The sequence below is a fragment of the Lygodium microphyllum genome, chromosome 27, assembly GCF_053477565.2.
Source record: "Lygodium microphyllum isolate KBCC chromosome 27, Lygodium_microphyllum_v1.1.10, whole genome shotgun sequence".
Classification (NCBI taxonomy): Eukaryota; Viridiplantae; Streptophyta; class Polypodiopsida; order Schizaeales; family Lygodiaceae; genus Lygodium; species Lygodium microphyllum.
The window spans coordinates 13,517,045-13,531,969 of record NC_141161.1 but is presented as its reverse complement, the minus strand read 5'-3'; the positions used below and the strand labels follow the sequence as shown (position 1 = coordinate 13,531,969).

Below are 14,925 nucleotides of genomic sequence, written 5' to 3'. Positions count from 1 at the left end.
AAGATATACTCGTTGTACAGCATCAAATACTGTTGTAAATGAAGCTGCAAATGCAGAAAATAATGTTGGAAATGATCATCCAGCCATTCCCCGTAATGATGAGCCATTGGATGTGCAGGAACAACTAGGACAACAAGCTGTTTATGCTGATTTGCAGGCTGAAATGCCAGGACAGCAAGCTGAAAATGGAAATTTGTAGGCTCAACAGCCAGCAAACTGTGATCATTGGGTTAGGAGATCATCTAGGGCTACTAGACAACTTGATAGATTTGTTCTTGATGCAAAAGTGTGGCGGATTATGTCACATATTGACAGACTGTGGTGAACCGTCTTGCTTCAAGGAAGCAATGGATAGACAGGATAGCAAGAAATGGTATAAAGCCATGTTATCAGAGATGGAATCTCTTGAGAAAAATGGCACTTGGGACTTGGTGCAGTTGCCTAAAGGGTAGAAAATCCTTCCATGCAAATGGGTTTACAAGATGAAGGTCAGTTCTGGTTTCTCGCCAAAGTACAAAGTAAGATTAGTTGTGAAGGAGTACAAGCAAGAACTTGGAGTTGACTTTGATGAGATCTTCTCTCGTGTAGTCAAGATGACTAGATTGAGAACCATTTTGGGCTTGGTTGCAACTGAAGATATGGAGGTCATACAGATGGATGTAAAGACTGCATTTTTACATGGTGATTTGCATGAAGACATATATATACAGCAGCCTGAAGGGTTTGTGGCAAAAGGAAAAGAGAAGATGGTATGCAAACTCAAAAGGAGTTTATATAGGTTGAAACAAGCACCAAGAGAATGGTATCATAAGTTTGATATATTTATGCAGTCTCAAGGTTTTCATAGAAGTCAAGTGGATCATTGCTTGTACACGAGGAAGGCAACAGAGGACAGCCTGATTATCTTGGTTCTGTATGTTGATGATATACTGATGGCTGGCAGGGATACTCATGCCTTGGACTCATTGAAGCAAAGTCTTCATGGTGATGCAAATCACATTCTTGGCATGCGAATACTCGGAGATAGGTCAAAAGGCTTACTCTATCTATCTCAACAAGAGTATATCTCTAAAGTTTTGCAGTGTTTCAATATGGAGGGGGGGAAAACGATTTGGGTTCCATTGCCTCCATATGTGAAACTTAGTGCACAGGACAGCCCTACACCTGATGATGAGAAGGCTAAAATGGCCAAGATACCATATGCTTCAGCTGTTGGCAGTTTGATGTATGCTATGGTGGCTACACGTCCTAATATTGCCTTTGCAGTGGGAGTGGTTAGCAGATACATGACAAACCCTGGTAAGAAGCATTGGGATGCAGTGAAAGGTATTATAAAATACCTCAAAAGCACAAAGGAGTTCCACATTTGCTTTGGAAATCAGAAGGTATCTGTTGTTGGCTTTACGGATGCAGACTATGTTGGTCATGCAGACTGCAGGAAGTCCACTTCTAGATATGTGTTTACTTTCACAGGAGGAGCAATCTCTTCTCCAGGCTATAAAAGTGTGTTGCATTGTCTACTACAGAGGCAGAGTATGTGGCTGCCACTGAGGCATGCAAGGAGGCTTTATGGCTTTTAGGTATGGTGGGAGAGCTTGGCATCACAGAGTTACTTGTTCTCCATTGTGATAGTCAGAGTGCTATCATGCTAGCACGGAATTCTGTCTTTGATACAAAGATAAAGCACATACAGGTGAAGTACCACTTCATTAGAGATGTACTTGATAACAAGAGCATTGAGCTTGTCAAAGTGCATACAGATGATAACCCTGCAGACCTTCTCATGAAGGGTCTTCCAGCAGAGCGGTTTTCTCATTGCTGACAGATGATGGGAGCTGGATAGATATATGTATTTCAGCTTTGTACATACCTAGACTTAGCTGATTCTTTTCTCCTCTTAAGGCACATTGCCTTTAGGTGGGAGGTTGTTGGGAATAAAGGGTCATCGTGCCTTTTATATATGCATGGGTGTGAACACACCCTTAGCACATTTGTACTTTCATATATATCTATCTAAAACCTAAAGAGGTACACACAAAAATATTGTACCCAAGAACATTGTGAATGTCTCTCTTTGACTCTTCACTTTCTACTCTTGCTCATGTTTTGCTCTCTACTTGACATTTTCATTGTAGGACATTGCATAGGCATTGCGCATTGCTCACTTCAGCTTCCATCTCCGATCTCACATTTGGTATCAGAGCTCAGGCTAGGTACGGTCTCGCTTTGCACTTAATGCTCATCAGCCTTTGTCTTCAGCTTGTCTAGGTGTAGGCTTGTCACCCTGCAGGCTTGCCTGCCTTCTTCCCCTAGTCCACTTGCTCCACCAGCAGCCTGCTACTGCAGCAGTGCCAGTGCCGCTAGCATGCTGCTCAAAGTGCCACCGTCCAGCCAGCCTCTTGTGTTGCCACCTCCTCCTGCACGGCCACGTGTTCTTGCACTACCGCTTGCTTCTCTAGGCCTGTCTGCCTCCTGGTCAGTGCCTCCGTCCCTGTTCGCTAGGCTGGCCAGCTTCCTCCTGCTTCTCCAGGATGTGAGCATCCTCCTGCACCACCAAGCCGCCAACTTTGAAGGTAAAAGGAGACATTTATTTATTTTTAATTCAGAAATCTAAACTACAGATTTGGGCTTTTGCCTGAGGTACAAAAATTGCAAGTTCTTGGGATTTTGGACAGATAATCTGGTGCTTTTGGCTGTTTAGAGGACATTGGTTCATGCATTGAAGATTCAGTCTGAAATAGACTGAAATTGTGCATTTTGGGCAACAAAATTATGGGGCTTTTGCATTTGTTGCGCTACTGAGCATTGTTTGCGCATTGGTGGACAGCGTGCACATTGGAGAGTTGTGATCAAGTATGACACAGTTTTGCTAATTACAGCTTGGTGGATGCTGTAATTTTTGGAAATTTGCAGATTTCTAGGTTGTTTCAGTTTTGTTTCTTGCTCTTGTGTTTTGTTAAACAGTGACATTTATTATGGCCAATCAAGGACAGAGTGATGTATTAACATATGTATCCAAAGAGGATAGATTGGACGACAATAATTATTCTCTGTGGTCCTTCATGGTCAAGAATGTGCTGATTGCAAAAAATCTTTGGGATTATGTTGGTGGTGAAGAAGTCCGTCTTGGAGTTGTGGCAGCTACAACACCTCCGCAAGGAGGACGTGGTCAAAGGCTAGCTCTAGGTCAGCCACTTCCCCAAATATGAGCTGCACAAAAGGCTTGGGACACACAGAATGCTCAAGCATTGCCAGTGATTGCATTGGCAGTTCAACAATCCATAATCCTGCATATACGGTCTACTGCTTCTTTACGAGAAGCATGGCTCACACTTGAGTAAATGTTTGTTGCAAGAAATGAGATGCGCATCTCTTTCTTGAAAAAGGAGCTTGAGAATGTGAAGATGGATGAAGGTGATGCCATGCAGGATCATCTTAATAAAATTCAGGACTTGCGTGAGCAGTTAATGAATGTAGATGAGTATTATTCTGATGCACAGATGATCTCTACTACCTTAAATTCCTTGCCACCCTCTTATTTGGCCTTTCACACGGCCTTGATCACCATGAGAATTTCTATGCAGTCACTTATCTTTCATCAGTTGATTTGTTTGCTCCTAGAAGAAGAGCAAATAAGAAAGAACAGTGGGGTGGATGTTGTGCATCTAAATAGGCTTCTATGGCGAGATAGAAGGGCAAATGTAGCTAGTCTAAAAATACTCTGCAGAGTTTTGGAAGTTCAGGTACTTCTCAAAGCAACAAGAAGCAAGGGACACGCGAGCCAAGAAGGGCAAGTGCCATTATTATAAAAAGCCAGGTCAATACATCACGAAATGTAAGAAGTGCATTGCTAACTAGGAGTTAGGGATGTTTGTTTCTGATGCATCTTCTATTGCTAGAGAGTCCACGTCTTCTGTTGTAGATTGTGACTACTGTTTTTAGACTCGTAGTCATGATTCTTCTTGGGCTGATAGAGCATTGAGCTGTACTGAGGATGCTAGGACTTGGTTCTTTGACAGTGGTGTTTCTAAGCACATTACATCCGATAAGGATTTGCTTTCCTCTGTTATTGCAACTCTTGTTGGGAAATTTGTGCAATGTGCCAACAATGCATCTTACCTTGTTAGAGGTGTTGGGGAGATTGTCTTGAAAGCCATTGATGGATCTACTCTCCTTTTACAAAATGCATTATATATGTGAGGGATAAGGAAGAATTTGTTGTTCATTTTTTCTTTAGTAAAGTGTGGTATGCAAGTCACATTTGATGATGATAAATGCATGGTGAGGGATAAGGAATTCTTGACTTTGGTATTGATTAGCATATTATGCCATGGATTCAATGAGTTAGATGCTTATTCGATTGATCAGCTAGTCTATTTGGCATCTACTCTTACTGGTGCTATGTCACATGTAGAGTTATAGGATGCTTGCATGGGACATGTTAACTATGGCAATTTGATGCTTATGCAGCGTACTCAGATGCTACATGGTTTACCTCTCTTGGAGAGACCTCTTGAGTATTTTTGTGAGGGATGTATTTTGAAAAAAATGCATTGATTCTCTTTTCCTTGTGATGTTGCTTAAGGCAACAGCCAGGTTAAAGATTGTGCATTCAGATGTATGTGGACCTATGGAAACAAAGTCATTGGGTGGATATTATTATTTCGTCACCTTCATTGATGACTTTACTTGTTTTTACTAGGTCTACTCTTTGGTGAAAAAGTCAGAGGTGTATGATGCAGTTTTGGCTTTTGTTGCACTTGTGGAAAATCAATCTTGATGTAGGATTAAGACTCTCCGTTCGGACTGAGGGGGGAAATTCATGTCTTCTTTGCGGAATGGCTTTAAGATGGAAGCAGTTATGTGTGCTTGTCACATTTTGAACCTTTGCTCTACCAAGGCATTAAAAAATATTACGCCTTTTGAGGCTTGGAACAGCCGGAAACCTTCAGTTGGACACTTTCGTACTTTTGGGTGTCTTACATATGCTCATATTCCCAAAGTACTAAGAAAGAAGTTAGACAACAAGGCTCTCAAATGCATTTTTGTAGGGTACAACAGTGAGAGCAAAGGATATAGACTGTATGATCTTGTTTCCAAGAAAGTCTTTGTCAGTAGGGATGTGGTTTTTAATGAAAAATCAGAATTTTCCCTTGCTGGTTTTGATACATATTAGGGTGCACATGATGATGTGTTTGAAGGGCTGCTTCCCATTTCTTTTGGTGATATAGATGGAGTTTCGACAAATGAACAAAATGTTCAACCAACTGCTCCATTAAGCAATGCAGAAATTCAGCCTATGGCTGATCTCAATATTCAGCAAGATGCTGAATTTGAGGTTCATTAGGAGCATGTACATAATCAGGAAGCTAGGTAAATGCCTAGATGATACTTGTAGACTATGAAAGATAGTCATTTGGTGGCTCCTATTGTTGGTCGTACTAGAAGACAAGCATGTCTGTATGATCATGCTAATACAATGGAGTTTGTTATGGTAGCATACACACTTGATGATGAGGAGCCTAATTGTTTTGAGGATGCACAAGAGAGTGTACATTGGATGGCAGCAATGCAAGCTGAATTTGATTCTATCATGAAGAATCAAAGATGGGATTTAGTGACATTGTCTGTTGGAAAGAAAGCCATTGGTACTAAATGGGCCTAAAAGTTGAAAAGAAAAGCGGTTGGATCCATTGATAAGTACAAAGCCATGCTTGTGGCAAAATGCTATATGCAAAAGAAGGGCATTGATTATGAGGAGACATTTGCTCCTACATCTTGTATGGCTATCTTTCGGTGTATGGTTGCTTTGGCTGCCCATTAGGGTTGGATTGTGCACTAGTTTGATATTAAAATCACATTTTTACATGGGGAACCTCAGGAAGAAGTGTATGTACAGCAGCCCATCGGTTTTACAGTTGAGGAATCCAAACACTTGGTATGCAAGCTGAAAAGGCTTTGTATGTTTTGAAGGAAGCTCCACGAGCTTGGTATGCAAAATTGATGCCTTTTTACTTAGCCAAGGGTTCATTAACAGCCCATTAGAGTCTACTCTTTATGCATGCAAAGAGGGGGGATCCTTGCTAGTCATTTGTCTTTATGTAGATGATCTTGTGCTCATAGGAACACATGCTGATCAAATTTCAGCATTCAAGAAAATTTTGCAACAAATTTTTGAAATGTCAGATTTGGGGCCTTTGTAATACTATTTGGGCATTTAGTTTATTTGTGATGCTAGAGGCATTGGATTGTCACAATCTAGATATATTGGTAAACTCCTTGAGAGATTTGGCTTCTAGGATTGCAAGCCAGTCATCACACCGATGGAGATTGGACTCAAGCTGTCTTTGCATGATGATAATGATTTGTTTGACATTCATACATATATTCCAGCAATTGGATGTCTCATTTATTTATGCAACACAAGGCCAAATGTTCAGTTTGCAGTTTGAGCCTTGAGCAGATATAGGTACAGCCCACACATTCCACATTGGCAAGTTGTGAAGCGTGTTTTCTGTTACTTGCACTGTACTAGGACTCTTGGATAGCTTTATGCCAAGGGGGGACCTCTACAGTTACATACACATAGAGATCTACTATCACTTTGTCAGAGAGAGACTACATGCAAGAGATATCAGCCTTGTCTACTATCCTAGCATCATCAATGTGGCAGACATCTTCACCAAAGCTCTTCCTTGCGACAAAGTTGAAGCATTCCGTAATACTGTAAATTTGATCTACTTTGGTGGACGATCCTTGTATGTTGATTACTTTTCACTTCAGGGTGTTTGTTGGGTTTAACTCATGCCTATACTCATAGAGGAGTTTTGGTGATCTGCAATAGGACACTAGGGCACTTTTTACTCTCCTTACGAGAGGTTTTCTCCCCTAGTCACATTATTTCTCTTTTGTGTGTTTTTGTTACATAGTTCGGTCACTTAGCGTACTTTACATCCTTCGGGTGTGAACGCATCTTAACAACCCTAAGGTCGAAGGGTTGTACTTTGTAGTTTTACTTACACACTAGGGGAATTGTATCGTGTGTTGAGCTGTCTTCACTCTCACTCTCTCTACTGTCTATTGTCTACTCTTAGTTGAGAGCTTCCATCTCCGATCTCACAATCATCAATGTCCTAACTCCCCTATTCTGCTGGTTGTGATCATCATTTTCTGTCCTTTCGAGCTAGTCATCACATTCTCTCTCCTGTCTCCTGATCATCAGTATTGTCCCTCTCTGGTGGTCTTTTGCAGTGTCCTCAATCATCTGCCCTTTTGGCCCTTGTGTAGGGGCTTCATCTTGGTTTCATTCCAGCATATTCAGGTTTTGTGTTCTCATTTTCTGATCTTTTTCTTTTTCTATCAGCAGGGTATAGCTGATTTATCCTCTGTTGGGCGTCCCGACATCAAAAGTCAAATTTCCTAGTGTGCTTGTAGGTTTTTTTGAAGAGTTATGGACTACCGGTTTGACAAGTTAGATGATTCAGATGTGGAGAGCATTCAATCTTCCGCCGACAATCACAACATTCATTTTTGAACACCCCATCTACATCCCACCACGCTTCTCTATATGTTTCTCATAGGGCTCGTACTAAAGGTTCTCGTATAGCCGTAATGGCTCCTTCTGTTTAGGAGCCCGTGCTTCCTTTTCTCCCCAAAGAAGATTGACTTGATGGTGTGATCTACTCCCTTTGGTTTTGCAAAGTGGAGTGTATCGTGGACACCTTCGGCTTATGGAAGTTTGTTACTACCTTGAACTCCTGTCTAGTAGAGGATCCAAGCATTGGTTCTACGATGGATTGAGTAACTCTTTGGGATCGGCTCGATTCTAAAGCACTATCTTTTCTCTTTATGAGTCTGGAGGATTCTAACCTTGTGAATGTGTGTAGACTTTGGGCTGCAACGGAGGTGTGGATGTAGCTTTCTTGTCTCTACCATTAGAAGAAGTTTACCCACCATATCATCATAGAGAAGAAACTCCAAATTCTTTTTGTCGATGATTCCACTTCTATGTAGGATCATATCAACATGTGGGATGAGCTTGCATTCCTTTGGCAAGAGGATCTCATCGGAGGAGATGGTGATGATTCTTATTACTTAGTTGCCATCTTCCAAGTATGAGAAGCCTAAAGGCCCACACTGTGGGAAGGACCCTTATCTCGAGGAGAATTGTTGGAATTAATATCCTCACCTCCTTTCAGGATCGAAAGATAGAGCTAAATCATCTAAGCCCTCCTCTACTTCTACACAAGTTGTTACACGAGTCCGTGTTTCTTTACATCCATGAGATGGAGGAGCCTTCTTTTTAGTGGTTGCCTCATCTTAAGAGAGGCCTTGGCTCATTGAGAGTGGTGCTTCGAGTCATATGACTCCTTGAGGAGATTTGCTATAGGATATTCGTCTATTAGAGGGTATAGTCATTGTTGGTGATATTTGTTTGGTGCCTATCAGTGGTGTTGGTACTTTACCTCTATTGCTCGACTGTCTGTGGAGCTCCATTTCGAAGTCGTACATGTTTCGGACTTGGGTTTCCCAATTGTCTCTATTCATGGCCTTATTAGACTTGATACTTGGGTTGTCTTTAGTGAGAAGGTTGTTTTTGTTGAGAATTCTACTATAGGAGCCATTTTATTGACCAGTTCATAGGAGAGAGGGGTTTACATACTCCATTCTCCTTTCATTGTGCAGGGTCCTCCGAGGCAGTCTTCCATAGTCCCACATGTTTCCGTTTGTGCACCATCTATCCCAATGGTTCCATCCCATCCCCTACCATCTCCTCTAGTGCTTCCCTTGTACTGCCCACCCCTTTTAGAGGGGGTATGATATGGGTAATGTGGCTGTGGATTCCCTGGTTCCTTGTGTTTCAGAGGGGGATTCTAAGAATCCTGAGGAGCTCATTCATCGATGGATTTCATTGGCAGACTTCTAAAAGGGGGTGTTAATAGTCACGTTTCTCATGCAAGGTCATCTCTTGCTTGTAAGCCTTGGTTTGAGCCAGTCAGTTTTATGTGTGTTTACACTGGCTACTCCAGCCTCTGCATTTCTTTTGTAGTGGGTTTGGACTTCATTCGTATTGGCTAGGATGAGGTGACCAGCTGATCTAATAGACGATAACATTTTCTTGATTATTTTATTCAGGTCGGCCAGCTTTTTTGGGGCCAGTTTGACTAGGTTGGCCATATTTGGGCATTTTCTGCTATTTATAGCAGGCCTAGTTAGTTGGCTGATCATTCACAGGTTCTTCCTTTTGCAGGTTTAACACACAGACATACATGGACTCTTCTCTGTCCTTTGGAGCTGCCATCTGTCAGCAGCCTGCTGATCCGGTGCCCTCATCTGATGCCTTGGGTTGCGTGCAGGAACTGATTTGTCTGCAATTGTATTCAGCCTTCCATTCAGATTCAGTGCAAATTATGACTTCATTCTCTTCTCTCTTGCTATCTCTCTCCTCCCCGTGATTGTGTTTCCTCTTCTGTTGTGCACTCTCACAATGTTCCATTGAGTCCCTTTACAGATTCACAGCCCTTTCCTTTGGGCACCCTTTGTAGAAGATTCTCCTTGAAACTTTTTATGTGGAAACTGCCTGTCAACTTGATGATGATCCTCAGATTTTCATATGGCATTCTTGGACACACATCTCAAGAGTAAGTCAGAAAGGAGAATAACCACAATGGCTTTTCTAGTCTTGTGATGATATGATAGTGTTGGCATTTGTACTCTCCATGATATGCTATTCTGGGTTCGATTGGAAGAGGTCACTCGATAAATAATGTGGATATAGTTCCCTATCTTCAAAACTTGATGTAAAATTTGACTGTTAGAAGGCCCATCCTTTCCAGGTTGGTAGGAAATTGTGGTGGCATTGTCCTTTGGCCTTTTATAACTAGATTGGTATACCTTTTATATCTTCACTCTTTTGGCAATGATTTTTCTTGTTCCATATGGGGAGTATTTCTAGGTCTTAAGTTTCCCATTGGATTATTCCCCCCTCAAAATAGCCTCAAAATAGCAGTTCTACGAGATAAGTTCTGTGCAAGAAGCTACATCATTCTACATGAAGTACGTAACTCGAAACTGTGAAAGGCAATTGACAATCAAATCACCAACATGGGTGCACTTTGATTGTAAGCTTCAAATGTGCCATCATGTTGAATGTTTCTTTGATGTAATCATTGAGGGTAATCTAAATTGGAAATGTTGAAAACTTTTGGTAACTTTTTGTGAATTTCTTGACTAGGATCTTTACAATTGTACCATAAATTTTATGGAGCTTCTTTTAAGGTGGTAGGGGCATTCTTTATTTGTTTTTGCATGGTACTAGCTACAATACTTCACTTCATGACTCCCATTATTTAGTGCTGAGTGAATTAATGGTACTAATTTCTAAAGTTGCTTGTATTTTTTTTCTAGGGATAGGTAATGGCACGTTGTACCCTTTATTATCATGTTATTCTCTTGTGGGACTTTGACACACGTTTGGATGAGGTAATGCTGCAAAGTTGGTTTTCTTGATTTTGAAGCTTTATCTTTTTCCTTTATTTAATTGTGGCAAGCAACCCTGCATTTTGAGTACGCTCAGTGATATGTAAGTTGGAATTTGCCATGTAAAGTGATCTTGCTCGTGTTGTGTTGCAGCAGAAAATTGATCCTATGCTCGCATAGCTTTTCAGTTTTGTTGTTCCATGGAGAGTCCTTGTCATGATGGTGAAGTTAAGGAGAGTCTTTTTGATAATGGCAAATTCAAGTGGGGTGGGGCTAAACGGATACTGAGTAAGGAAAGGAAGTACTACAAGTCATTCTTTTGGCAAAATGAGGAGTTTCACATTTATGATTGTATCCTTGTATATGATGAGAATGAACCTTTCGGACATATAGCAAAGATAATGAAACTTTGGGAGGAGATTTCAACAGGAGCAAAAATGACACAGCTCCGGTGGTTTCTTAGACCTAATGAGCTACCTTCTCATCTGCAAGGACAAGTTGCTTGTGCTTCCAAAGAATTGTTCTTGGCCTTCGGAAAAGGAAAGGGTGTTACAAATGAAAATAGATTGGTGCGTCTTTTCTACATGCCATTGTATTTAACCTACTGCTGTGGTAATAACACACTATTATGGTAGTCCAGATGCTCTATGGAAGTACTGGTGTACTAGTACTCTAGTATTTGATTCCATAACATCCATCTTGATTGCGAAAGCATAAGACTGCTAATTTAGCCGTGTAAAGCATGTGATGGCAAGTTATAGGTCATTGCTAAAGAACGTTTGTGCAACATTATCAAGGTCCACTCCAGTTTCTTTGAGGTCCACTGTGTAGTCTGTGTTTATCTGGTATTCAAGCCTTACAAGTTTTAGGTGTCAATATTTCAATACTCAGTATGATGCCTCTATAAGTCTGAAATTACAAGTGTTCTTCATGAAGACAGACTAAGATTTTCAAGCATTTTGATAGATTCCACTTTTTGTGACTAACAGTGCTTGCTCTTTGGATTATTTTCCAGGATTGTATTTCAAGAAAATGCAAAGTGCTGTGCACTTCCAAAGATATACGTAACAAACAACCATCTGAAGATGATTTTAAAGATGCTGATTATTTTTTCAACAGGATGTACAATGTTGATCTCATGAAGCTCTCTAATTTAGACGTGGGGGTTAATATACTTGGCTGTGATGGTAAGACCTTTCATGTAGCAATATTGACCACAAATCAAGTTAATATGATCTTAAAAGATCTACATGATGGCGAGAGTTACTCGTTACATTCTTGTTATAGTTTTTTTCAACAAGCCTGAGTGGGTTTCGAGTGGAAGAAGTCAGCGATTGCATGATAAAAATGCTACTACCTCCAGCACAACCTCCTCACAGCCTCAAAACTTGCACCAGACAGTGGCTCCCTCACAGGCTGTAGAAGGTGGGCAAGTATGTAATAATCTTTAACTTGAAAAGAAATTTAGAGTCTTTCATGATTATGTTTACACTTTTTTGACATTGCAGTATTGAAATGATCCACCGTTTTGTGCAGTCAGATGTTAAAAGTGGACTCACAGGTTTAGACAAAGCTACTGAGATTCCAAGAGAAGTGGGGAAACATGAGCAGAAACCTAAGCAAGACATTCCAGTGCCAAAAAGGCCCATCCTTGTCCCAGATAAAGGCAGAGAAAAACGAGCAAAGGCTGTGCATGACGAGCAAAACCCAGTCAATGAAACTCCTAAAGGGACTATTGAAGCTTTGCAAGTATGTAAGATTCTCAAACTCAGAAAATCAGGTTAGTTTTGAGGAAGAGAATTGTTGATGCTCTAACATGCCATGTGAGAAAAATTGCTGTTCTGCTGCAGCCGGATGCTAGAAGTGAAGGGACAAGGTTAGAGAAAGACACAGGTCAGGTTGAAAAGCAACAAGTTTCAATACCAAAAAGGCCTAACTTTACTTCCAATAAAGGCAGGGGACAACAAACTAGTGCTTTGGATGTTGCTGAGCTTGATCAGAAAAATCAAGCTAGTGAAAGACCTGGTGAAGGGAATACAGAAGTCTTACAAGATTTTCTAGCAACTCTTCGACAAAGTGATCAACAGGTATCCAAACACAAAATGAAAGTATCAGAGGCTGCTACACTCCCAAATTGTCAAGGACTATCATCTGAGGCCCCTCTAACTAGGGCAAGAGGTGCACTAGCAAGTCCGAATGCCAAGCTGCACGGTCAAGAAGGCAAATCATCCAAGAAGGTATCTTTGTATAAAACAGGCTTAGAGTTGATGCCAATTTAAGAAAGCATCCTGAACTGTGGCCTATCAGGATAGAATGCAAAAGAACAGGTTACATGATATTTGATTTAAACAACTAGGTCAGAAATGAAGTAAAGTAACTAGATCAGAAAGAAAGTAAAGTAAGTTGAGAGAACTTGTATTGGTGTAAGAGGACATATCTTTGATGGAGTATGAAACAGGCTTAGAGTCTGCCAATTTAAGAAAGCATCCTGAACTGTGGCCTATCAGCATAGAATGCAAAATAATAAATTACAAAAATAATACAAGATATTTGATTCAAACAACTAGATCAGGAATGAAGTTAAGGTGGGAGAACTTGCATTGGTATGAGGGCATATCTTTCATGGAGTGAGTCATTGTCAGATATTTTACCTTTTCTCTTACTCCCTTGTAAGTATATATTGCTGATTTTGCCATTCCACAGGTCATTTGTGTATGTTTTCTTTTGAGAAGGGATTGTGAAGGTTAAATTATGTTACAATCTCCAGAGTGTTATATTGTATGCAGACTACATTGGGCTGGATGAAGCACACATTTTGAAATTTCCCTTTATTTGTGGAGTATCTTGAGTATTACATCAATAAGCCCCAACCTTTTGTTGACTTTGAATACTCTTTTCTGTTGTGGCTTATTCTGTATACAGATGAGAATATTTTGTTTGTGAGCTGATTAGGTTGAGTGATGGACAGAAACGTGGTACCAAGTTTGTGCCTATACCTTGGGGGTTGGTTATAATAATGCGCTGGGCGGCCAGGCGCACATATGCATGGTGCATGGTTAGCCATGGCAGCACAATAGCTGATTCATCTCTTAAAACTCTCTTTTCCTTTTATCGTGTGTTTGTAAAGAGCAATTTTGGGAAACCAAGGTTTTGAGTTTGACCTCATAATTGGGATCTAGTGTCTTAAACTTTTTAACAGACCTATTTGACTATTATGTTGCTGTTGTGAATGTGCTCAGTCATGATTTTTCCTTCTGGAAGATGGTATGGTTTCCCAAGTTTAGAGAGTGTCCTTATCGTGGTGCTAAGGACCTTGGTGATGTGCTACTAAGAGATTGGTAGAATATGTTACCATATTTTGGTAGTGATGTACGTGAACACACTAGGCACATTTTTCCCTCTCTAGGAGGTTTTATTCCCAGCCTTGTATATGTGGCTACTCACTTTTAGGGCATACTTAAGTCTTGTAAATCTTCTCTATTGACACAACTTGATACACTTTGTATTGTGCTTTCTCAAGCTTTGTCTTCTTTGAGCTATGTGTGTATTTCTACAACCCTAAATCCAACAATTGGTGTTATAGTAGATTTCGACCTCTTGGGAAGAGTCATCGGTACCCTCTGATTGGAACGAGATTCGACGAGTGCTTGCAAGTTCATTTCAGCCTCTATTTGCAATATTCTCAGTACTGTGCAATCCGTTCTGTCCTTTTGGTGCAAGATTTTTGATAGTAGTCAATTTTACAAGCAATAGCTCTTACATGTTTCTTTGTGGTGTGCTACATAGCACAGGTTGGTTTTGTGTATATTTTTCCCCATACATGCAACTTTTGTATCAAGTGCAGTCAATGGCCATCGATGGTAACAATGATGGATTTCATATGTTGGCTGTTGAGGACAAGTTGGATTGAACCAATTATCCACCATGGGCTTACATAATACGTCATGTATGTAGAAATTACACGGCACAATGGACAAAATCTGAGTAAGGAGAAGAGAACACATAGTAAATATGAGAAGAACAGAGATTGCTTTAATTTCAAATGCATTGATACAAAGATAGCTCTGTCCACCGTGTACTTTCACTGTGAAGCTTAAATGGTGATCTGGATAGATGATAGGCGAAGAGCTTAAGGGTAGTTGAAAGAACTTTGACTGGCTGAAATATAGATTGATGATGGCTTTAGAGGGGTCTTCCTTTTATTGCCCGGGAAGGTAGTCCAGTTGGCATGTCCCACCATATTATAAACCTTCCCTAGTCAGCCAGGGAATATTCTAGCGAATATTCTCTTTACCGTGCGTGTAGGGCCGAGGGCGTTGCCCTCGAACCCTCGTCAGGGGGGCCATTGGCCTACTGGAGAGCCCCAGCTAGGGGCTGCTTCTGCGGCCCCCAAACCCCAAAATAGAGGTCTTTGATAACTTTTACATCTCATAACTCGATGCATTG

At 40.8% G+C, this 14,925-nt stretch overlaps 1 protein-coding gene across 19 annotated transcripts in view; it reads left to right on the top strand.

The window, feature by feature from the left end:
• LOC148012063 (protein ANTI-SILENCING 1-like) overlaps positions 1 to 14,925 on the top strand; it is a 155,034-nt gene that overhangs the window by 78,393 nt on the left and 61,716 nt on the right. For 11 of the 19 annotated variants that reach the window (XM_087669792.1, XM_087669782.1, XM_087669783.1 and 8 more), the window contains 6 exons: positions 10,408 to 10,482; positions 10,633 to 11,048; positions 11,495 to 11,666; positions 11,767 to 11,912; positions 12,016 to 12,228; positions 12,330 to 12,716. In XM_087669792.1, coding sequence (XP_087525918.1) covers positions 10,680 to 11,048; positions 11,495 to 11,666; positions 11,767 to 11,912; positions 12,016 to 12,228; positions 12,330 to 12,716 — 1,287 coding nt within the window. In that variant the 5' untranslated portion in view covers positions 10,408 to 10,482; positions 10,633 to 10,679. The remainder of the gene's footprint in view (positions 1 to 10,407; positions 10,483 to 10,632; positions 11,049 to 11,494; positions 11,667 to 11,766; positions 11,913 to 12,015; positions 12,229 to 12,329; positions 12,717 to 14,925) is intronic. The other 8 variants (XM_087669785.1, XM_087669784.1, XM_087669780.1 and 5 more) reach the window with 2 other exon arrangements.